Source organism: Heterocephalus glaber, unplaced genomic scaffold, assembly GCF_053883595.1.
Source record: "Heterocephalus glaber isolate CG9 unplaced genomic scaffold, H.glaber_assembly_v1.0 deba00000122, whole genome shotgun sequence".
Classification (NCBI taxonomy): Eukaryota; Metazoa; Chordata; class Mammalia; order Rodentia; family Bathyergidae; genus Heterocephalus; species Heterocephalus glaber.
The window spans coordinates 7,478,707-7,503,593 of NW_028258138.1; the positions used below are offsets into that span (position 1 = coordinate 7,478,707).

General features: G+C 43.5%; 1 protein-coding gene across 4 annotated transcripts in view; it reads left to right on the forward strand.

The window, feature by feature from the left end:
- Igsf5 (immunoglobulin superfamily member 5) overlaps positions 1-7,017 on the forward strand; it is a 44,178-nt gene extending 37,161 nt beyond the window's left edge. For all 4 annotated transcript variants that reach the window (XM_004842355.4, XM_004842356.4, XM_087212550.1 and 1 more), the window contains 2 exons: positions 1,105-1,178; positions 6,630-7,017. In XM_004842355.4, the coding sequence (XP_004842412.2) occupies positions 1,105-1,178; positions 6,630-6,725 (170 nt within the window). In that variant the 3' untranslated portion in view covers positions 6,726-7,017. The remainder of the gene's footprint in view (positions 1-1,104; positions 1,179-6,629) is intronic.
- The last annotated feature ends 17,870 nt before the right edge of the window (positions 7,018-24,887 follow it).

Here is a 24,887-nt window from a genome sequence, read left to right on the forward strand (position 1 = left end):
CAAAGTTTCTTGTGAATATTTATTCATTAGTATTTTAATCAATTAATCATTATCTTTTTTGTGGTGCTGGGGATTAAAGCCAGGGGCTCCTGCATCCGAGGCCAATGCCTTACGACTGAGCTATATCAACAGTCCTTAGTCAAGTACCTTTTAAAATTTCTTTTTCAGTACTGAGGATTGAACCCAGGGTGCTCTACCTCTGAGCTACATCCCCAGCCCACTATTTTTTAAAAATTTGGAAACAGGGCCTTGCTAAGTTGCCTTGGCAGAACTTGAACTTGTAACCCTCCTTTCCCAGTTTCCCTCTGTGCTAGGATTACAGGCTGTGCCACCACAGCCAGCTTAATCAAGTATCTTGACCAAACCTCAAACCAAAAACCTCTCAAACCAAAAACCAAACCTCTCTGACTCTCCTTTCCCTCAGGTGCCCTGTATTCATTTCTCTGGTCAGCTAATGAAGCCATGGATTCACCTTGGCTTTGGATGAGACTAAGGTGTCAAGAAAGAAATTAATTTTCCCTATTTTTATTTCACTAAAAAATGAGGTTCTAAAATTATATAATCTCAAGGAAAATTTTAAAAAAGCTTATGTATGCTTGTGTTAGCTTTCTGTCACTGTGACAAAATACCTGAGATAAACAACTTATAAAGAGGAAAGGTTTGTTTTGGTTCCTGATTTCAGTGGTTCCCATCCAAGACTGATTGGCCTCATTGCTTTTGGGCCTGTGGCAAAGCAAAACATCATGACAGGGAGAGTGTGGTAGAGCAAAGATTCTCACCTCCTGGAGCTAGGAAGCAAAGAGAAACAGGAGGGACAGGGTCTCAATATCCCCTTTGAGGCCACACCCCTAGTGACCTCACCCCCTCTTACTAGACTTTGCCTCTTAAAGGTTCCACCACCTCCCAACAACGCCAAGCTGAGGACTGAGCCTTCAACACATGGGCCTTCGGGAAACATTTTAGATGCACACTATAGCAATGATTAAGGATTATTTTATTCCAGAGTTATTACATAAAAGCAAGCATGTTTCTCTATAAATCATAATTATTAAAACATACTTGGTTTTTATCACTTATTATACTGAAATCATTCTTCCATTGCAGATCACTCTACTCTCCCTCCTAAGTCCAGTGAACGGAGTGTTCCAGCACAGCGTCACAGCAGACCTCCTCAGCAGGTGACACAGACTATTTTTTGCTTTTTACTTTTCTTTTGCTATTTAAAAATCTTTAGCAGGTGGTAGATGACTGCAACACTGTGTGTGTTGCATGTTCAGTGTGGAAGAAGGCCTCAGTTCCTCACCTCCATCTCAGTGGGTCAGCCTGGGGAGGGGGCTGAGACACTGAGTATCTCTTGTCTCTGTGACTCCAGGACCAAGGCTGAGGGGGCATAACTGGCTGGTGCATGTTTGGGGAGGAGGAGGCGGCTTGTCAGGGACCTGCCATCCAAGAATCAAAATCGCGAGCACCCTGTGCCATTTGCATTTCTTCTGCTGAGCCAGATTCTCCTGGGACTTGAGTTAGCTGTGCTCTCCTGGTTCCCTGGCACCCACCCGGGGCATGGCTGCCCTTGGCCCTTGGGCACTGTGACTTAGGGAAGGATGCTGGTGCTGGGTCTGAGAAGCATGCAGAGAGAGTAGGGCTTGCGGTTCAAGGGTTCAAGGGAGGTCTGTGCCCCCAGGCTTGAGAGCCTGAAAGATTCTACTGGGATGAAAATTTCTGGGGAAAAAGAGGAGGAGGAGTCCCTGATGACTTAGGGTTATAGCCAGAACTGCCGCGGGGCTGGGGTTGCCACTGACTGAAATGGGGAACCTTGTGGGCCGAGTGGATTTGGGGAAACAGCAGGCATAGGACGTGCAGCTTGTAGATTTTGAGGTGTCCTAGATGTCCATATGGGGACATGCGTGTGCAGCTGGATGCTCGGGTCTGCAGTTCTGGAGAGGCATGTGCTGTGGATCTAGGTTGTCAAGCAGTGTGTTGATGGGCCTGGCCCGTAAACAGTCACTGGGGAACCTCAAGAACATACAGTGTTAATTTCTGATATGGAGCCATCCCTGGTTATCATACATAAATGAACTAGAGATAATAAGCAGAAAACAAGATTTCTTGTATCCAAAATCCTATCAGGCAAAACAAACATAACCAGCACCCTTCTCTGGCCTGTACAGATGCAGCCTCAGATGAGAAGTATTTGAGGACCACTCTGCAACAGGGTCCCCAGTAAGCTCGGGTGCTCCTTTTAGCTCGAGGGAGCGCCTCGTGGGCTGGATTTCTGAGGCGGCCTGGATCAGATGGCCCTGGGTTTTCTGGACAGGAGGGGCCTGCAGCAGCAGTGCCCAGCGTGTGCCTTGGAGCCCTGATCATTCTTTCTTGCTATACCTACACTCTCATTTCCACACAGCTTCAGGCTGCCATACTCCTCCTGCAGTTGGGATGCAGCTCGCACGTGCATCCTGCCAGTGACGGGTGCCTTTCTGGCCCCCAGGGAGGACGGGGAAGCTGTGGCCGAGGCTCACTCAGGTGGTAGGTGGACCTCAGCAATTCGTCAGTGGTGACAGAGGAGGCCAGGAGGGAAGGCCTGTGGGTAGATGGTGCACAGAAAAAGGTGGGAGATTCCTGGGCACAGGCATCTTCTTTCTTCTGGAGCTGGGAGAGGCGACTGAGACATGGGTAGGTTTCCTTTAGAAGCACAGGTGACTAAGAGGCGGAGTTGAAGCGGAGGGATGGTCAGCCTGGGAGGGCTGTTGCTTGTCAAGGTCCCATGCCTGGGCCTGGAGGGCTCTCCACCACCTGGCACCAAACACAAACGGACCAAGAGCCAGATTCAGCCGGCTGCTGGTACCCAAGCCTTTCTGCGGTTACCTTTCTGGCAAGTGTTGCCACTGCAGTAACCCAGGTGTTGGTCTGATAGTCCCCTCCAAAATGCATCCTGTACAAATGAGGAAAGGAACCTCGGTGTATTCGAAAACAGCTGAGGATGACATTGCAGAGCTCTCAGTGGATCCCTCGTAATGCTGGAAATGCTGTTTTGAAAACACACAGGGAGAGAAATGTAAGTTTTCCACTACTGAAACCTGTCACTAGTGAAATAATCTACTGGTTGAGGAAGAAGAGCAGCCATCGAGCTGCTGAGTCCTGAGGATGGCAACACACACTTGTGCCCCATCTTAGTCACCGTCCTTATCTGACGCCCACAACTTATAGGAGGAGGGGTTTATTTGGCTCACAGTTCTTAGAGGTTTCAGTCCATAGTCGGCTGGGTCCCAGGCAGGGTGGCCTGGCAGAGGGGCAGAGGAGAGCTGTCCCTGGCATGGCAGACAGGAAGCAGAGAGCAAGATCACGAGGGGGTGGGGGAGGCAGAGAGGACCTTCCAGGCCACGCCCCAGAGACCCCCTCCTCCAACCAGCCCTCCCCTCCCAACATCACACTTAGCTGTAAACTCAGCTGTGGACAAATCCGTTGGTGAGTATCACGCGCCCATGATGCAGCCCAAGTGCTGTTCTTGAGGCCATGAGGCTTTGGGAGACACCTAGATCAAAGCCATGTCCAATTCCCTGAACATTTGCAAGACCTCAAGAGAGCTGTGGGTCCACAGAGTCAAGGTCCTTAACCAAATCAAGGCCCCGGAACAAGGGGCTGACTTTGTCTGGGCTGGAACCTGGGGAAGGCTATGGAGCAGCTGGATCTTTCTAATCATGGTGGGGGACTCAAGGACCAGCATAAGGGAGGACCTCTGACCAGAGGGCCCCTTTGCAGGCAGGGGTGCAGCCCTGGCTCCAGGTGACCATGTGGAGAACCCGGCTGCAGAAGGCACCATGGGCTCTGCCTGCTGAGAGACTTGGAGGAGCAGAAGAGCCCGATGTCCTTGTTCCAAAGATCTCCATGTAGCCAGCGGCTGACGTGACCAAGTAACAGCTTGCAGAGGTCAGGGTGATGCTCAACATAGAGGTTCCTTCCTTTCAGAGCTTCCTGCAGGCCAGCCTGGCCGCCCTGCCTGGGCTGCGTGGCCGACTTGTTGCTGTGCAGGCTGGGGACCCCAAGCAGAGCTCTTCAGGCTGTTGTAAGGACAGTGAGGTCCGTGCCTTCTTCCTCAGCCCTCCCTGATTCTGCACAGAGTGCTCCATGGAGGCCCAGGAGAGGCAGCTGAGAGGGGTCCTGAGTGCCTCTCATTGGTCCTTCCTGCCTCCTGTCTGCATACCTCAGTGTGACTCGTTTGTCACAGGGCCTGTGCTGCTACAGGTTGTTTCCATGCACACACACCTCCCGAATGCCTCTGGGGCCCAGCGCCGCACCAAGCAGGCCTGACTGCTGGCAGAGAAGTTGTCTTGTCTGAATTTGGGATGGTTGGTGTCAGACTGCACTGTTTTGCAGAAGCCCCCAAGCTTGGGGCTGAAGAGCCTGAGGGTTCGATGGAGCTCCCAGCCCTCAGCCAGCCTGCAGCCAGCATGGCTCCCAGTCTCAGTGCCTCAAGGCTCCTTTGGTCCGTCCAAAGTGTGCACAGGGGCACAGGGAGCTCCTGGGGCTGGAGATCGAATCCAAGGCCTTGCAAGCACTGAAAGGTCCCAGTTCTACTGAGCTACAGCCCAGCCCCTATAAACACCCGCTGTGTGGCTCCCAACTGGCCTGGCATGGTTCTCAGCAGTGCATCACAGAGCTGGCGAGCTTGTTACATGTGGACTGGGGGCTCTTCTGGACTTTTTGGACCAGAATGTCTAGGGGATAGGGTCAAAATCTGGTGTCTTCCCCACATTTCCTGGGTGATCTGCTTGGAGGAGAATATTTTTGCAGACATGGGCATCATCCTTTCTAAGAATACTCTCTGAGTTCTAGGGGTTTTTCTTACAGCTGTGCATTTGGAATTGCTTATGCCTCACATATTTATAGCACTGAGCTTTCTGCAAAGCACAGAAGAATTTGTTATGGGTAGGGAATCGCACGGTCAGTGCCAAATGCAAGGTCTCGGTGCTGAAATACTCCACCATCCACCTGGCAGGTGGATATAAAACCTCCCATGTTTTATATGGGTCCTAGGTGTAGTATGCACAATGTGGGCAAAAGAAATATGGTTCTAGGCTGCAGAGACCCAAGACCACGCACCAAGTGGTAGGAAGGATCAGAAGGAAAAAAGAGCTTGATTTTCACAACTGCTTATTTCTACTACCATGGAGCCCACAGTTAGTTTTGATACTGACATTGTTTTCAAGACAAGAGCTTCTGTGGGTGAAGCAGAATTAGCTCAGGTGTGACAGCAGCTGAAACAGGTGTGCTGTATAAGACTCACTTTGTTGGATTACAAATGAATCCAACTTACGAGTGTTCTCCCAGAACGGAACTTGTTCATAAGTCAGGGACTTACTATACATAAAATTGGAAACTTTTACCAGAAGTTACAATCAGCTAATGGGAAAGGTGAGTTCTTATTTTGATATGTAGCCATGGTGTTTGCAAATGTTTTGTGTCTTGATGAATATTTAAAACACATAAACACCCTTCCCTCTCTTTCCGTGTCCTCACTCAGTCTTTCTGGCTGTTTTAGAAGACTGTGTCTCTTTCTCTATTAGCTGTAGAGGGTGAGGTTACAAATGTTTCAAAACCTGCATCGAGCCCCGTACTTACCTTGCACCGTGCTAGGATAAACAGAAATAAGCTCGTGGTAAATTTAGAAAGCAGCTGTACATTTGTGCACCCTAGCAGTGCAAGAAAAGCTAAAGACAGCCCAGCTTGGCTGCAGGTTCCCAGCAGAAGCCGGAAGCAGCCTCATTTGCTGCCAGGCTCCCCCTGCTGTCCGGTCAGTTCATTCCAGCTGGATCAGGTGACTCTGTCTCCAGGACTCCCTCACATCCACTGCAAGGCAAATCCTTCCTGGCTGGGTATGTCATTTGAGATGGTAAAAGAGGCCACTATGCCTTGGAGTCCGAGCTAGCATCGTCCTAGGGGCTGTCAGGAGAAACAGGTGGCTACACATTTTCATAGGGCACCTCTTAGACAGGCATTGGCCTTTCTGGAACATTCCACGATTTGTTCATCAGAAATATTTCTGAATGTGGACGGTAGACGTGGGCTCCTTCCTGACAGCACTCAGCATCACACTGTCCCAGGAGATGGATGGGGAACCTATTTTGAGTCAGTTCTTCAATCTTTCCATCTTCTCTTTTAGAAGGAATGCCTGGTATGTGAAGAAGCTTAGAGTTATTTTCTATTTTCATAGAAACTATCTGGTAAAACAAGAACTAAAAAGGATCAAGATGTGATACATATGTATTGGTACCCCATGATGCATATATTCATTGTGTACTGCAAACATATACTAATAAAAAAACCAAGAAAACAAGGAGGATTGAAAGATTAAACTTAAACCAGATTCACTTAAACCAGTGAATCTTTGCATTTGCAATTTGTCTCCATGGGGGGAACTGTGGGGTCTTGGAATCGGATTGCTGTTTGGGCCTTGGACTTGGGGAAGACCTAGAGTGTGGGTTGTTGAAAATGGTGAAGTAAAGGAAGGACGCGTTTAGCATTTTCCCCTCTCTGCTCCCTAATTTTTTCTTCTCTGATGAGAGAGTCTTCTCAAGTGCACATTTTACAATGAGCCCAACCAATTAAATTGATGCTTTTCTCTTTGTTTCCAGGAAGCAGAGAAACATCGGTCCAACCCAGCAAGTCGTCCACAGGTTTCTTTTAACATTGCCAGTCCTCAGAAGGTCAGGAATGTGACTTTGGTATAGTGAAGACTCACTCCACTGCCAAATCACACTGTGATGACTGTGTCATTCCGCTGTGTCCTGGGCCTGGCGGATAGCTCTATCCACGTTCCTGATTGGCCACGTCGGAGTCCCTGGAACTGACACCGCATAGCAACAGGGAATCACTTTCCTCAGATTCCAAGTTGAATTTGACCTTCAAAATGTGTCATGTTTTAGTGAATTCCTTAAAGTAAAACCTGCTAACTTATCATGATGATGTTTTTCATCACCCAACACTCCTGCTTGCTAATTCAATAAATGGTAGAAAAGCCTATATTTGGCCACGGCTTGTCAAACATTTTTATTTTCCTAAACATATTAATATTTATGTGTATTTATAAGGTAGGGGCATGATTGCGTATATCAGTCAAGTAAGAGGATAAAATTTAGGATCAATCAGAACTCTAAAATTCACTGGCAAATTGGAGCTCAATGTGTTAAAAATAAGATGTAATTTAACACTCGGAGCACATTTCTAAATATCTCACGATTGGTATCCACAGGAAGACCATTGGGTCATTTCCATCTGCTCCTGTATCATGGCTGCTCTCATCTTGTCCAGTGAGTCAGATGTTGGTTCTGCCTGGTATGGGGGTGAAGTTCACTGACTACAGACATTGTAAAGAAACTGGAAATGGAAAAGGCGTCCTTTAATAAACAAAAATGAAAACACCAAAAATGTGCATTGCCTTTCTAACCCTTTACTAACCAGATAGTAGTTTACAGAGTTGAGTTGTGGTGTTTAGAAGTGAGTATTTTCCAAGCAGGAAAAAAGGGAGACTTCTGTGAACAGTGACCCCAGTTTCCTGTGCGTCTCTTACTCCTGCACATCTGGTCCATTTAAAGTCAACACGAATGCGGATGCTAAGAATGAAGTCTTTACCTTTTCCAAATTCTGTTCTTCATCTAGATACACTCAGTGAAGTTCACTGGCCACCCCACCCCTTCCTATGGAAGCTTAAGCCAGTGCTGTTACTTGCTAGAGTTCTGAACTGGTTGGCACAGATTTCTGCTCTGGATGGCAATTAGTTGCTGCCCTAAGCCCCACCCTCCATGCTCAACCAGGCTATTGCTAAGTAAAATTTGACTTTTTAAATGTGTTGAGATTTTGGCTATTTCCTTGAAGTTACAAAATAAAAGATGAAATTCATCCTGATGTTTCACATCACTCGTTACCCCTGCTTCCTAATCCAGGAAATGGCAGACAAGTCTTATAGTACCATGATTTATAAAATATTTTTATGATCTTAAATCTCATGGGACCTCCTCCTCTGAACCAAGAACTAACTCAGGAGCTATTTCCTGGCATAACACTGGGTGGGTTTCTGGTTCTGAATGGCCGGTGCCCATACAGTGCCATTCTGATTGACTGGTGTCCATACAGTTCCATTTTGATTGGCTAGTGTCCATACAGTTCCATTCTGATTGACTGGTACTTTATAAAGTATCAGTTCTGGTTGATTAGTGCCTGTACAATGTCTGTTCTGATTAGATGGTGTTCATGTCATTGAAAAATTGTCTTCCACAAAACTAGCCCCTGGTGCCAAAAAGGCTGTGGACTGCTGTCCTGGAGGACAACACCAAATGGGTTTTGTAAGTTTCTCCAATTTTAGACATGCTTATTAAATCACTCTGAAAGTATTTTTTTCACTTATCAAACTGCAGAAATTGTTTCAGTGTCATTGTTGAGGTCTCAATATGGTTTGTCCCCCTCTTACGTTTAATCTCCAAAGTCTCATATTAATGGTATTTAGAGGGCAGAAACTTAATAGTAATACAGTGTTCAGACATGGGATTTGGGAAGTGATCAGATTAGGTGAGCCTGTTAGAGCAAAGGCCTCATGACTGAATCCTGGTGACTGTGGGAGGAGAGGGAGAACAGGCAGATGCACACACTTCTGCACCTTGGCCAGAGCTAGTGCCCTGCTCTTTGGACTTCCAGCCTCCAAAATCATGAGGTACATAAACCTGCTTTCTTTATAACACAGGCTCCCATGGGTGTTTTGTTATAGTAACAAAAATCAGACTAATATAGTCACTAATGAACAGGTTCTTTTTGCTGCATCTTATTCCAAGAGTAGTTTCTCAAAGGAATTCTGTGGCTAATTCTATTTCACAAGAGGTAGGGGGGTTATTTGAACAGAATTATCTAAAAATATACCAGAGCCACATAAGACTATTAAATTTAAATCACATAAGCTAGATGAGGCCTTCGTTTTCTCAGTTGCACTAGCCACATTTGCAAGGCTTGGTCTCCGCCTACGACCAGGGGCTGCTGTACTGGACAGTGCAGATGACAGGTCTGTATTGTTGCAGAAAGGTCTTTGGACAGTGCTGAGTAGAGTCAGCTACTTGAGAATGACTCTGGAGTCTCATCAAAGGGCCCTTCCCTACAAACAGCAAGCCGTGTTTTCTTCAGCATCAGGTCTATACTCGGCCAGTTTCTATTTAGGGATCCTGCAAACCCCGAGGCAGCTCTCAACTGGAAATAGTGTCTTGCTGAAGTGGCACACTCATCTCTCACTCTGCAATGCAGAGAGCTGAGGCCAGCCCAGCAGGGCGGGGTGAGGGTCCATCATGGCAGAGCACTGTCTCAGAGCTGTTTCATGGTCAAGGTGGATGAGGGGCTCTGCTTCTGCATGGTTGAGGAGGCTGCAAATTTACTTAAACAAATGTACCTTAACGTCATGTCTCAAATTCCTGGCCAGGGACACTGTCCTCGCCCATTGCTCCTGAGGGCCTTTGACCTTGCCTAGTCTGTCAGATTCCAAGTCCTCCCCATGACACTCTTCCATAGTTTACTCAGAGTAGGACCCAAGTGGCAATGTGAATACCCCAAAGATAATTGAGGGCGTGGACAGCACTTCCTCTACTCTGTGTGGTCCTGACCTTAGAAAACTGCAACAGGCACTAAAGTGGGGTTGCATATTCATGAGAGTTGAGGACATAAAAGGCGAATGGCTACTGTGGAGCATACATGAGATGCTACACAAGTATCTGAACCTTGGCATTTAAATGCTTGTGATGCCATTAGGGATGAACATGCAACCTGCGTAAAGTAGAAAATCATGCTCTGGAGAGTTAGCATTCTCTTGGTCAGATCTGTGTCATCCTGGCTTGTACTGCCTCATCCAGTTTGCTCCACACCCCACCTTCTCATCGCAATGACCGCAGCAGCTTGCTGGTTAATGCCAGCCTCCTTTGCGTTCCCCCTCTGGCCTCCAGAGGTGCAGCCGCCTGCTCTTGTGCTCTCAGGCATGGCTCAGAAGTCCTGCTGGTTCCCCTGCCTGTCCCCAGGTCTCCATCCTGCTTAGTCTTCAGGGGAGCTGAAGGGCGAGGGTCCATCTTCTGGAGCTGCTTCAGAAAGGCTGGGGGCAGCTGGGCCTGCCTATTGGAGGGACACAAATCCCTGGTTGCCTGGTCTTGAGGACCCAGTGGCTGGCTCTGACTTCCAGTGCCAATGGCAGGTGTGGCTTGGAGCCAGGCATGGCTATCAAGTTCATGTGAACTGCTGCAGTCTGGAAGAGACAACTCAACAAATCAGACAAGCAAGGGCCAAACATGAGGAGCAAAATGGTGCGCAGTGGGCCTAGGAGAGGTAGGAACCAAGTGAGACTGGGCAAGGTGGCTCTCCCGCTGTCTGCATGGCACCTCCTCTAATTCTATGCTGTCTCATTCTATGCTCTATCAGTGTGTGAAGTCAGACAGCAGAGTTTGGGACACTCTGAAATGCAAGATGGGACTTGGAACAATGACCCTGCCCTTGAATAGGGGCGAGTGAGGGTCACAGCCCATGTGTCCTGTAGGTGACAGCTCCCATCTCAGAATATTGCTCAGGATGTCCTCCTTCTGCTGAGCGGCAACAGGCAGTGGTCATGAACTTTTACATAGAAAATACAAAGCAGAGCTAAGAACAAAGAAGAGCCAGGTTTTTTGCTGTTATAATAGCTCTGAACCAATGAATATAATCTTTTTATAATAATATCAGTTTTCTTCAAAATTATTTAAAGAAGAAACAATGTGTTTGAAAAATAAGTTTATTTTGCCAGAATGCTGTTAACACTGCTTGTTAGAGTCCTTTCATGGCCTGTTCACAGGTGCTTTAGAGAACAATCAAAACTGGATGACAAAAGACTCAGAGCAGCTATGGCTAAAGCTCTGAGGAAAGTTTAGCAAGTAACAAAACAACCTGCTTTCCAATGTGTACAGATTTTAGGGTTAATAGATACAACTGACAGCATGATATCAGGTCTATTACACTTTAAAAAGTACATTTGGCCTTCCATTTTATTGTAAAGATAACAACTTTAAAATGTAATTTATAAATAATAAGTTACTTTTATCCAATGATGAAATTTTAATGACATAAATCCACATCAAATTTTATCTTTGAACAGTAATGGCTTTTGTTTTACAGTGCTGGCTACTGAACCTAAGGTCTTGTGAATGCTTGGGAAGTGCTCTGTCATCAAGCTGCATCCTGACCAGGAATAGTGAAATGTTTTATAAATAAAGTAGAATGTACTGTCCACAGATGTGCTTCTTAGATGCCCAGTGCCTAATCTTTTATTATTACAGTGGCACTGCTTGCAGTGCTAAGTGCTTGGGCATGTGTAACTGTTTTTGCTCAAAGAGGATTGTCACGATAGAACCCGGAGCACAGGAGCACAAAACTGTGGACATGTGTCAGTACCAACACCATTGAGCATGGCAGGTGTTCCCCTAAGCTCTGCAGTGTAGAAGACCTGATTACTTGTGGAGCACAGACACATTTAACATGCAGAGAACCAGCAGGATTTAGGATCATAGCGACACAGGGTCCTTCATATACCAACTGAGCTTTTACCTGCAAAGTGAAATTTCAAGGCTAACAATACTGACAAAGATCAAAGGATGGCTGTAGGGCTCTTCCACACTTAGGAAATAGTGCATTTAATCACCACAGGTGCCTAGTTACCCGACGTGTGATTGCAGCTCATCAGTACAATAACAGAGCCAACAGATGAAGGTCAGGTTTTAATGGCAGCACCAGTCAAATCGTGGGGCTTCTTGCATCCGAGTGATACTGAGAACAAACAGCACAGATGCTGAGTTTTTTTGATCATCTTATATGTTTCAAGTGCGTATGTAAGGCATATTGCATAAGAGACAACACATATTCAGTACCTTGCATGCACTCAATTTCCACACCTTTAATTCAATCTACCCAGCAATTAGTCAAAAATTTTCCTTTTCATTGCCTAGTATTAATGTCAAAGAACCTATGCAGAGATATGAGTGGAGAGTTTTACCACAAGGTATAATGAACAGTCCAACTTTGTGACAATATATAGGACAGGCATTACAGAGAGACATACCTAATGTCTTATATAATTTATTACATGGATGATATACTCTTGGCTGACAACTCCAAGTCTTTTGTGTATGATTTGTTTACTCTCTTTCTATTTTTTTTTTTTTTTTTGGTACCGGAGATGGAACTCAGGTCCTTGCATTTGCAGGGCAGGCGGCGGAACACCTGAACTAAATCCCTGGCCCTATGATTTGTTTTCTCTAACAAAAAGGGATCTTAAAAGGTTTGACTTGTGTATAGCTCCAGACAAGGTTCAGCTTTCTAGTCCTTATTATTATTTAGGAAACTTATTAATGGAAAGAACCATTAAGCCTCAAAAAAATCAAGATCAGAAGGGATCAATTCCTCACCTTAAATGACTCTCAGAAGGCAGACAGGCAGCCACCTGGTTCCACACTACAAAGATGCAGAGGACACTGGACTACCAGACCACGGTACTGGGTCCCGCAGCTCCCGGCCCAGAGATAGGGGTTTCTGAGCCGCTGTCCTACTGCTCCTGGTCCAGAGGAAGGGGATTCCTGGCCACCATCCCTCCCGCTGCCCCCAGCCCAGAGGAAAGGGCTCTTGGGTGCCTTCTGTCCCACTGCTCCTGGCCCAGAGGAAGGGACTTCTGGGCCTCCATCCCAATTGCCACTCCTGGCCCCTGTTCCACCTGTCCCAGCTCAGAGGAGGTGATCCTCACGGGCGCCAACAGCACCCTCTGCTCCCCCAGTCAAAATGAGAAAACATGTAACTAAGTCTCAAAACCAGACTTCCAGATCACCTACAGCAACCCCAAAGGGAAATGAGATGGAACACGCTGATACTCAACCACCTGGACCTACTCAACTGGCAACAAAAGGGGATCTGAAAAAATGAAATCAGAAATAACTTCTCAGATAACAGGGGAAATTGTGCTCCTAGTGCAAGACATGATTAATAAATCTAGAGAGGAGCTCAGGAACATGATGGAATCCCAACATAAGAAACAAATGGAATCCATAAAACAGATGCAAATAGATTTCCAGGACATGAAAAACTCCATTGAAAGTCTACACAGCAGAATGAGCCAATGTGAGGACAGAATTTCAGATACAGAAGATAAGATTGCAATTAATGACCAGGAAAAGAAAAATTGCTTCAAAATTATAAGGGAACATGAGAAATCAATCCAGCAGCTGCTGGACGATGCAAAGAATAGCATAAGACTGATTGGAGTCAATGAAGAAATGGGAGAGAGTGCAGATGACATAAAAAAAACTGTTCACAGAAGTGATGGCAGAAAACTTCCCAAGCAGCTGAAAAGAACTTGACATACAGATAAGTGAGGCATATAGGACTCCAAATAGCCTTGATCAAAAAAAATCTACACATAGGCATACAATTATTAAGATTCCAGAAAATCAACAGAAGAACAAAGTTCTCCAAGCAGTGAGAGAAAAGAAACAAATCACATACAAAGGAAAACCCATCAGAATCACAGCAGACTTCTCAACACCAACCATCAAGGCAAGAAGAGCTTGCAGTGACATATTCCAAGCCCTAAAAGAAAACAGTCTCCAACCCAGATTGATGTACCCTCCAAAACTATCTTTCAAAATGGATGGAGAAATAAGATACTTTCATGACAAAGAGCACCTTAGGAACTTCATGAATACCACACCAGCACTCCAAAGAATTTTACACAATATCCTAGGAAGAGACATTGAGGATCACAACCCCAGGAAGCAAAGCAGAATGAACCCATCTGGCATGACAAGAAATTAAATGTAAAGAAGAAGAACCCACCAAAAAGAAAAAGTCATGCCAATGATAAGTCAACACATTTCAGTTATAACCATCTATGTTAATGGTCTCAATTCACCAATCAAAAGAAATAGACTGGCAGAATGGGTCAAGAAGCAAAATCCAACAATATGCTGCATACAACAAACACACTTAATTCAAAAGGAAACTCATAGACTGAAAGTTAAAGGGTGGAAAACAATACTCCATGAGATAGGAACCCGAAAAAATACAGGAGTAGCTATCCTCTTGGCAGATCAAGTAGATTTCAAACCAACACTGATTAAGAGAGATGAAGAAGGACATTACATCCTTGTAAAGGGAAGAATCCAAGAGGAAGAGATGACAATCATAAATATCTATGCATCAAACACTAGTGCACCCAACTATATAAAACAAATACTAACGGATATGAAAAGTCATATATGCACTAATACAATTGTAGTGGGGGACCTCAACACACCACTGTCACAAATAGATAGATCAACTAGACAAAAAATAAGTAATGAAATACTAGAACTCAATCGAACTCTTGAACAAATGAACTTAACAGATGTTTACAGAGTCTTCCACCCCACAAAATCAGAATATACATTCTTCTCAGCTGCACATGGGTCATTCTCCAAAACAGACCACATACTCACACATAGAACATGTTTAAGTAAGTGCAAAGGAATTGAAGTTATCCCCTGTATATTATCAGACCATAGTGCGATGAAATTGGAGATCCATAGCAAAAGAAACTCATAAAATTTCATAAACACATGGAAATTGAACAACACACTTCTGAATAACCAACGGGTCACAGAGGAAATTAAAGAAGAAATCAGAGAGTTCCTTCAATTAAATGACAATGACAATACAACATATCGGAATCTATGGGACACAATGAAAGCAGTCTTACGAAGGAAATTCATAGCAGTGAATACTCATATTAGGAAAACAGAATGAGCCCAATTAAACAACCTGATGTTGAACCTCAAGCTTCTACAAAAAGAAGAGCAGGACAACCCCAGAGCTCATACAAGGGAGGAAATTATAAAGATCAGAGGAGAAATCAATGCAATGGAGATTAAGAGAACAATACAAAAAATCAATGAAGCCAAGAGTTGGTTCTTTGAAAGAATCAACAAAATTGACACACCCTTAGCCAACCTTATCAGAAAAAGGAAAGAAAAGGCCCAAATCCATACAATGAAGAATGAAAAGGGTGAAATTACAACAGACCCAGCAGAAATCCAGAGGATCATCAATAGCTACTTCCAGAACCTATACACCAACAAGATGGAAAACACAGAAGAAATGGACAGATTCCTAGATACATATGAATTACCAAAGTTGAATGAAAAAGACATAAAAATTCTAAACAACCCAATATCAACCAATGAAATTGAAAATGTAATTAAAAACTTATCAACTAAGAAAAGCCCGGGCCCTGATGGCTTCACTGCTGAATTCTACAAGACATTTAGAGAGGAACTGCTGCCACTACTGTTTAAACTCTTCAATGAAATTGAAAAGGAAGCAATACTCCCAAATTCATTCCTGGAAGCAAGCATCACCTTGATCCCCAAAGCAGAGAAAGACCCAATCGAAAAGGAGAACTATAGGCCAATCTCACTAATGAATATAGATGCAAAAATCCTTAGTAAGATACTGGCAAACAGAATGCAGAAGATCATCAAGAAGATCATACATCCTGATCAAGTGGGATTATCCCAGGGATGCAGGAATGGTTCAACATATGCAAATCAATCAATGTAATACACTATATCAATAGAGCCAAGGACAAAAACCATATGATCATCTTCATAGATGCAGAAAAAACATTTGACAAAATCCAACATGCATTTATGATAAAAACTCTACAAAAAATTGGAATAGATGGTCTCTACCTAAAACTGATAGAAGCCATCTATGAAAAACCAACAGGCAATATCATACTAAATGGTCAAAAACTGAAATCTTTCACACTAAAATCAGGAACAAGACAAGGATGTCCACTATCACCACTCTTGTTCAATATAGTTCTGGAAACATTAGCCATGGCAATTAGACAAGAGAAGGAAATAAAAGGAATAAAGATAGGAAAAGAAGAATTCAAATTGTCATTATTTGCAGATGACATGATACTCTATATAGAAGACACCAAGAACTCCACCAAAAGTCTTCTAGACTTAATAACCAAATTCAGTCAAGTAGCTGGTTACAAGGTCAACACACAAAAATCAATAGCTTTCCTCTACAGGAATGACAGACTCACTGAGAGAGAAATAGGACAAATAATTCCTTTCACAATAGCATCCAAAAAACTGAAATACCTAGGAATCAGCCTAACAAAAGAAATCAAAGAGCTCTTCTCTGAAAACTATAGCACTCTGAAAAGAGAGATTGAAGATGATATCAGAAAATGGACAGACATCCCCTGCTCCTGGATAGGAAGGATTAATATAGTGAAAATGGCCATACTTCCAAAACTGCTATATAGATTTAATGCAATTCCAATTGAGATCCTAGCAGCATACTTCACAGACCTTGAGAAAACAATCCAAAAATTCATTTGGAACAAGAAGAGATCCAGAATAGCAAAAGCAATTCTAGGTAACAGAGACATGGCAGGGGGTATCACAATCCTCAACCTGCAACTATACTACAAAGCTACTGCAATAAAAACAGCATGATACTGACAAAGAAACAGACCTGAGGACCAGTGGAACAGATTAGAAGATGCAGAAACAATGCCAGACACACTCAGCCATCTCATCTTCAATAAAGGAGCCAAACACTCTCACTGGAGGAAAGATAGCCTCTTTAATAAATGGTACTGGAAAAATTGGCTTTCAACTTGCCAAAGATTAAAACTAGACCTATATCTCTCACCATGCACTAAACTAAAATCAAAATGTATTAAAGATCTAAATATTAACATAGAAACTCTGAACCAGTTGGAACAGAGGTTAGGTAGAACTCTTGAAGACATTGGTGTAGGAAAAGATTTTATGAACAAAACCTCAGTTGCCCGTGAACTAGCACAAACAATCAACAAGTGGGATCTATTCTTATTAAAAGGCTTCTGCACAGCAAGAGAAACCACCAGCAGTGTGAAGAGACAACCCACAATGTGGGAAAAAATCTTTACCTGCTTTTCCTCAGACAAAGGTCTACTATCTTGAATCTACAAAAAAAACTTAAAAAGATCAGACCTCCCAAATTTAAAGACCCAATCCAAAAATGGGCATCTGAAATGAACAGACATTTCTCACACAAAGAAGTAGAAATAGCAAATAAATACATGAAAAAATGTTCAACATCACTGGTCATTCGAGAGATGCAAATGAAAACAACATTGAGTTCCCACTTCACTCCAGAAAGAATGGCTGCTATCATGAAGTCAACCAATAACAAATGCTGGCAGGGCTGTGGGGAAAGAGGAACCCTGCTCCACTGCTGGTGGGAGTGTAGACTGGTGCCACCACTGTGGAAATCAGTATGGATATACCTCAAAGAACTAGGACTGGAAGTCCCATTTGACCTCGCTCTTCCACTGCTGGGGATCTTCCCCAAAGAATTAAAAGAATCATACCACAGTGATATATGTGTGCCCATGTTCATAGCAGCACAGTTTGTGATAGCTAAAACTTGGAAACAGCCCAAATGCCCATCAACTGGAGACTGGATAAAGAAAATGTGTTTTTTTTTTATAAAATGGAGTACTACTCAGCCATAAAAATGAGAAATTAGAGACATTTATAGCTAAGTAGATGCACATTGAGGCAATACTCTTAAGTGAAATAAATAAGACACACATGTATAAATACCGAATAGTTTCTCTGGTGTGAGAAACTGAAAGTGTAAATAAGGACTAAAATGTATAATAGGTAATGTGAAATAGGAAGAAAAGGGGCAAAGGGGAAGGAAGTGGGAGGGCTAGAGGAGAGGATAGAAGGGAATGGGATTAATATGAGAAAATGGAAAAATAGGAACAAAATCTTTGTAAATAGGGAGGACTGGAGGGGTTGAAGGGAGGGCTGGGCAAGGGTGAAAAATAATCAGGAGAGACTATGTAAAGGTGCAAATTTCCAATGATGAATGTCATTATACTGTATACCTAAAATGTACCAATGATTAGAATGAATAATGTAAAATAGGAAGAATAATGTAAAATAGGTAGAAAAGGTCCAAAGGCGTAGGGGTAGTGGGAGGGGCAGGGGAAAGGAAAGAAGGGAAAGGAAAAAATGATGAGAAATGGAAAAAATGGAAATAAAGTCTTTGTAAATAGGGAAGGGTGGAGGGGGTGAAGGGAGGGCTAGGAATGGGGGAAAAATAAGAACCAAGATGCATCATGTAAAGGTACAATTCCCAATGAGAAATGTAATTGTGTTGTATACCTAAAATGTACCAATAAAAAATTTAACAACCAAAAAAATGACTCTCAGAAACTGTTAGGTGATATAATTGGATCCTCCTTAAACTAGGAATAGCCACTCATCAATTAAAACATCTTTATGAAACCCTACAAGGTAACCCTCAGATTGAATTTCCATGAATCCTGAGTGTGGAGGCCTCTCAGGAGTTACAGGTAGTAGAATCAATGATGCAGTAACACCAGGTGTATCATGTTAACTTCCAGTAGCCTCTTATCCTGCATGTGCTCAACACTCCACATTCTCCTACAGAATTGCTGAGTCAATTCTATGATAATCAATTATTCCCTGTAGAATGGTTTTATCTTTCTAATCAACTGGTGAAAACTTTACAAATATTTACTAAACAAGTGGCTAAAATTACACTAAATAGAAGATTCCGCTCTCTTCAGCTTTTTGCCACGGATTCCTCTATAATAATTTTACCCATAGATTTGACTCAAAATGCTGTATTATTAGAACAAGCTATATATTGGCAGGTGGCTTTTGCAGACTTTATTGGACAGATTGACAATCACTTTTCTAATAATCCCCTTCTCCAATTCTTTCTTAAATACCCTTGTATTTTACCTAGAATAACCCAGTTAGAGCCCATTTCCAACACACCTACTTTTTTCACAGATGGCTCTTCTAAAGGAAAAGTGGCCATTCGGAGTTCAGATTTTCAGCATGTCATTTTAACCCCCAACCTTTCAGCACAACAATCAGAAATAACTGGTTTTTTTGTTTTAGAGGTGATACGAAAAAAAAAAAATCCAGATTATGGTTGATGGGTTATCTTGAGAGTACGTCTGCTATAAAGGACAGTTTGGCTGGTTCTCTTGTGCTACCTTGGGACTATGCCAGCAAGAAGGACATTACCAGATTGGCCTCTTAGCCCTGGATAAAAGCTGTGAGCCAAAATAAATCTCTTTTTCTTTATAATGTAAAAAAAAATTACAGCATATCATTCATAGCTGTACTGCTTCCTTCCTCATCAGACATGTCAGGTCTCATTCTAATTTACCTGGACCTTTAGCTTATGGTAATCAACAGGCTAATTCATTAATTGCTTTTGTTTACTCTTTTGATCCAGCTAGATAATCACATGGGTATCACCACCAAAATAGTAGAACTTTAACTAAAGAATTTCAGTTGTCATTCTCATAAGCTAGAAATACCATTTTATCTTGCCCTACCTGTAAAAAAATCCTTTGTTGGGCCTGGGGATTTAGCTCAGTGGCACCGTGCCTGCCTTGCAAGCACAAGATCCTGAGTTCAATCCCAGGTACCAAAGACAAAACAAAACAAAACAAATCCCTTGCCCAGTAACCCCCAAAAGTAGCAATCACAGGGGTTTCAAGCAAAATGAAGTTTGGCAAATAGGTGTTACTCATATTCCCTCTTTTGGGCACTTGCAAAATGTTCACATGTGTATTGATACCTATTCCCTTTAATGTACGCTGCTTGTCATTCTGGAGAAAAAAATAGGACATGTTCAACAATATTGTCTGTCTGGTTTTGCCACTATTGGAGTGGCAAAATCTATAAAAACAGACAATGGCCCTTCTTACACTAGCAAAGCTATCTTCCTTTTTTCAGCTCTGGCATATTAAACATCTTACAGGCATTCCATATAATCCACAAAGCCAAGCTATATATAGTAGACAGGGTCCACTGAACACTCAAAAATCAATTAGGTAAACTAAAAGGAGGGATACAGCTTCCTCCACAGGCTCAACTGGATTTTGCTATCTCACTTTAAATTTTTTTAAATCCACAAACAGAAAACAACTGCACTGTGGCTGAACTGCACTGGGAGTCTGGGTCTGACTCTGGACTGCCACATGCTCAGGTCTTGTGGAAAGATACACTGACAGGTAAATGGGAAGGCCCCTCACTGTTAATAACCTGGGGATGAGGATATGCTTGTATTTTAACAGGAGCTGGATGACTGGGGTGGCTGCTATTCAGGTATGTGTGACCACGGAAGATGGAAGTCCTCATGTTGGCATCGGCCAACTGGCCTTCCAGGAAGACCTCTGATGGCACAGATGAATCTCAGTGATCCACTGGTGGCAACTCCAACCCTGCCAATGATGGAGGGCAATCTAATTACAAACAAGAGCCTAGAGAGAACAATCCACAAGGCCAAGGCACTGGAAGAACATCAGGATTTGGCACAGACTCCTGACACTATGTTCATTACTGTAATGGCTATCACAGCCTGCACTTCTGGTACAGAGTAGCTCAAACCAAATGACATCATCTGAAGATGTTGAAACCACAGGTCACGATGATTCAACTACAAGCAAATAAAAAGAAAGAAGGATCTGTCAAGAGCCATTCTATATAATTTTGGGGGGGAAATCATTTCATAATTAAATTGTAGTTAGGGGACCTCTGAAGCCTAGTGTTTTGCCTGCTAGCCAGCTATAGTATGCAGAAACTTGACTCCATGTTCCTCTGATCACAGTTGAGGCCTCAGTGGTCCCATGATGCGGTGACACTTCCCGGCAAGAGTACATCAGCTGAAGACATCCTGGTTCCTTGAGAACCAAGTAGTAACTTAAAAAAAAGAAAACTTTCACTTTTGGGAAAGGACAAACTCCTTATCAGCCTGCTATCCCATCCCACCTACTATTGTAAGAAGGCTTTGTGCATCTCACCTTCCTCATCCACATAATGATCCTCATAAACGTAAGGTCTTCATCAGCATAAGAGCACTGCTGCCCTCTGAGTCATCCAATACTCGCTCTGATTATTGTGTGTATCCAATAAATAGTGGCCAGCTCAGAGTGTCTGTCTCTGCCCACTCTGGCGTTGACCTCCCAGCCCCCTATATACTTTGAAAGTGTGTCACTTTGTCTTTCTTTCTTTATCCTTTCCCATACCTCTCTCTAGGTAGATCAGAGGACTGGTTGGGCTCTGATAGATGAACACACTGAGAGGTCAGAGTTGTCATGATCTTTCCATTTCCCAAAGCTCCCCCTCCCTGAGAGCCTCTGCATTGAGCACCAAAACTTCACCACATGAGGCTTGGGGACTATTTCATACCAAACCATAACAGAAAGAATTATTCCAAAGTCAGTACCAGGGAAAGGACAGAAAGATGAGAAAGAAAAAAATAACACCTGAAGTAATTTCTAAAGACAGAGAAGAAAATTGATTTATGAATGCAACCAAAAATGACTATAGAAAATAAGTAAAAGTATATTTTCAGCTTGAGAAAAGGATTTTTCAAGTATAAGAACTGGGAATAAATTTTCAGGAAAGGATCGACAGATTTCATTAGGAAAAACTGAATATTTTTTTCTGGAAATCATGGTAATTTAACCCTGTGAATGAAGGTGTGCTTGGAGAATACTGTCTTTTTCTTCTGTCATAGTTCACTCTGAATTTTAAAAATTGACTAACATCTTTATTTTCTTAATCTTGAGTAGGTTTTTTTGTTTATTTTGCTTTGCTTTTTCAGTGTTGGTGATGCAGCCGAGGGCCTCACATATGTTAGACAAATGTTCTACAGTGAGCTACATCCAGTCGTGGGTCCTGTTCTAGTAGTGTTCAATAGGGACCCAAAAACATACCATTGAACTATTATGTTAGGGACAAGGTACCCCTTGAACTGAATTCCACTGCCATTTGTACAGAAGCACAGAAAAGACTGTGCATTTAAAGGATCAGGGTGGAAAGACAGTAAGTGTTTGGGGCTCCAAGGACAGGAAAATTGCCGAGGATTATTCAGAATGAATGCTGATTAGGCTAGCAGTGTCTATTGACTGGCAATTATCAACGTGAAGATCCTATCCTCTCCCTGAAAACACTGAAAGACAGAGACTTTGTCATTTCTCATGGTTGCATTGCCAATAAATCATTTTCAACCGTTTTGTGTAGCTTTGAAATGATTCCAAACACTTATACATTGGTACATGATGTTTTCCAGTATAGTCCCCCCGCCTTTGGAGAGTGGGACATTTGACCACACCCTATGAAGGACAATTTGGAGAGAACTCCCCCCTCCTTTAGGGAGTGGGGCCTGTCTCTTATCTGACTCCCAGTTGAGATCCTGGTGTGAATGTTCCCTCTCCTACCAAATCTCATCAGACCCCCCAACATGTGAATTACTGATCTCAACTACTGGACTTGGAAACATGATCATCTTAAAAGGATGATAGACACTTTGAGAGCTTAAGCCCTGGCAAAGTTAGTTTGGCAGCTGATTGTTCACATGAAGCATTGGGGCAGGGGCAGAGGGATGCCTGATAGCCTTGGAACTCTGAAGCCTTCCCTACCAACACTGGCACTGTGCTCTTTCATTGAAAGACCTTGTTGTCCTTGAGGATTTCTGATGTGGTAGATAAGCCAGTTTCTCCAGAGAACCACATGTTATAGTTTATATCCAGATATCCTCCTTGAGTCTCACAGGTGGGGCTTTCAGAACTGGATCTGATTATGGGGACTCATGGCTGACTTGCTGTTAGGAGGCTAGGTCTGGTTGGGGACATGGCCTGAGTCTACCTCCCTCCCCATTTTGTTCCTTCTCTCTCTCTCTGCTTCGGGTCCACCAGGCTGTGAGCAGCTCTCCTCCCCCATGCCCCTTTCCCATGCTGTCCTGCCTGACTATGGACTGAAACACAAGCCAAAATAAACTGCTTCTTTTAAGTTTCAGGTCCTGGGTATTGTGTCCCAGCAACAAGAGAAGTAACTAAGACACTGCTCATATATAGGTACATCTACAAATCTCTCAGACTTTATCTCCACACAGGTGATACCCATCCTAGTAGAACTCTGGACTTCAGTCACTTAAGAACACACTCTTCAGTCAAGCATGATCCCTCAGTGTCACGCATGCTGCTCCTCCACTCATGCATTCTTTTCAACAGACCCATCATGAGAGTCTGATAAAGCCACAAAAACAGAATGTTAACACAGAATAGGGAACTGTTACCAAGGGGAAAACCTAAAAAACCTCTCTGGCCTCATTTCCTCTTAGTAGACATGAATATCACTAGCTTTGGATGCCACACAGCTCGGGAATACATAATTATTTTCCTACTGGTTTTGCTGTCAGATACACACAGAACTTTGCACTGAGCTCCATTCTGTCTTTTTTATTATGTACGTCAAGGCAGGGTCTCACTAATTTGCTCAGACTGGGCTGGAACTTGATATCCTCCTGCCTCAGCCTCCCAGAATGCTGGGGTTACAGGTGGAGCCTAGAATGTTTTGCACAAGATGGTGGTACTAGCTACACTAAAATTCAACAGCCTCCAGGCAGTTGAGGAGCACCTGCTTGTGGATACGTAATAAACATTTTTTTGCAATGGTGCCCCTGGCTGGAATTTATTTCATATGAGCAAATAAATACAAGCTCGATGCTCTCTTTATTCTGTGAGCAGCTTGATTTTGAGCAGTGCTGGCCTCCTTCTGCCGAAGCTCCAGTTCAGACAAAACTCTTCATCCTTAGTACAGCTTTGCCTGCAAGCCTGTGTCTTTTTACAGAAGCTTGGCACTGTCTCTGCTGGGGGCTGATCAGCCTCCTGGATACCTGTGGGGGGGAATGATGAGGACTAAAGAGAAGCAGAGGCAATATTCAAGAGGGAAGGGGACTGGGAGGAGCCTGCCTCTAGTGGACAGACTCAACAATCTCCACAGTTGACCCCCTTTTATTAGCCAGCAAGAAGCATGGAGAGAGGGGTTTGTGCATCATTTGTGGAACAATAAGAATTGAAAAGATATTTTGAAAAATAGTGAACAGATTAAACTTTTAGAAAGAGAGTGTGTGGAAGGGAATGGGTTCTTCCCTGTACTCCGATGCCTGCACAAGTTCATAAGGAACTAGCATTCCTTACGTTGTCCTTAGCCGATGTTATCTTGCCATGGGAGTACTGATTATGGGCATTCTCTACACAGCCAGAAACCACACAGCTTTTTGTATGCTTTTCTGTTTCCCAAGGCAGGTCACATCAGCCTCAGGACTGTGCAGTGTAGTCACCCAATCTGGCCCCCAGTAGTTCCTCACATAGCCTGGTCTTCAATATGTTTCATTTCTGAGAAGCTGCATATTATAATCCTGCCAGCTCATAGCACTTGCGAAATTTGTTCACATTATTCTCCCCTTTTGAAGCACTACAAATCTAAGAAACATTCTTTGTGTGACTGATTCTTGACCTCATTTTGCACACCCCATGTGCCTGGCACATGGCCCTTCCCCTTGTGTGGTATCTTCAGATCTGTAGTGGAGTTGACACCACCCCTGGCAGTCAAGAGCAGTCTGTGTGCATTGCCACCACCCAGCTGGGCTCCAGAGGGCATCAGGAAATGTAATCTTTATCCCCTCCTCCCTCAGGATGGCCACATACTGTGCAAGACCTGCACCAGCACCGTGTTGCTCAGTCTCCACCTGTGATTTCCAGGCTCAGAGACATAAAACGTGATCACCCCTGAAAAAAAAAAGGTAAAAGATTTATTTTAAAAGTGAAGTTCATTCACTTCAACAAGGTTGCCCATTCTTCCTAGTCATTTTATTTTTGGAACAGACACCAGAAAACCAATAATCTATAGTTCAAGACTATAGCATTTTAAGTGCTACTTTAGAAATGTGCAGTTGGACTGCAAAGATAT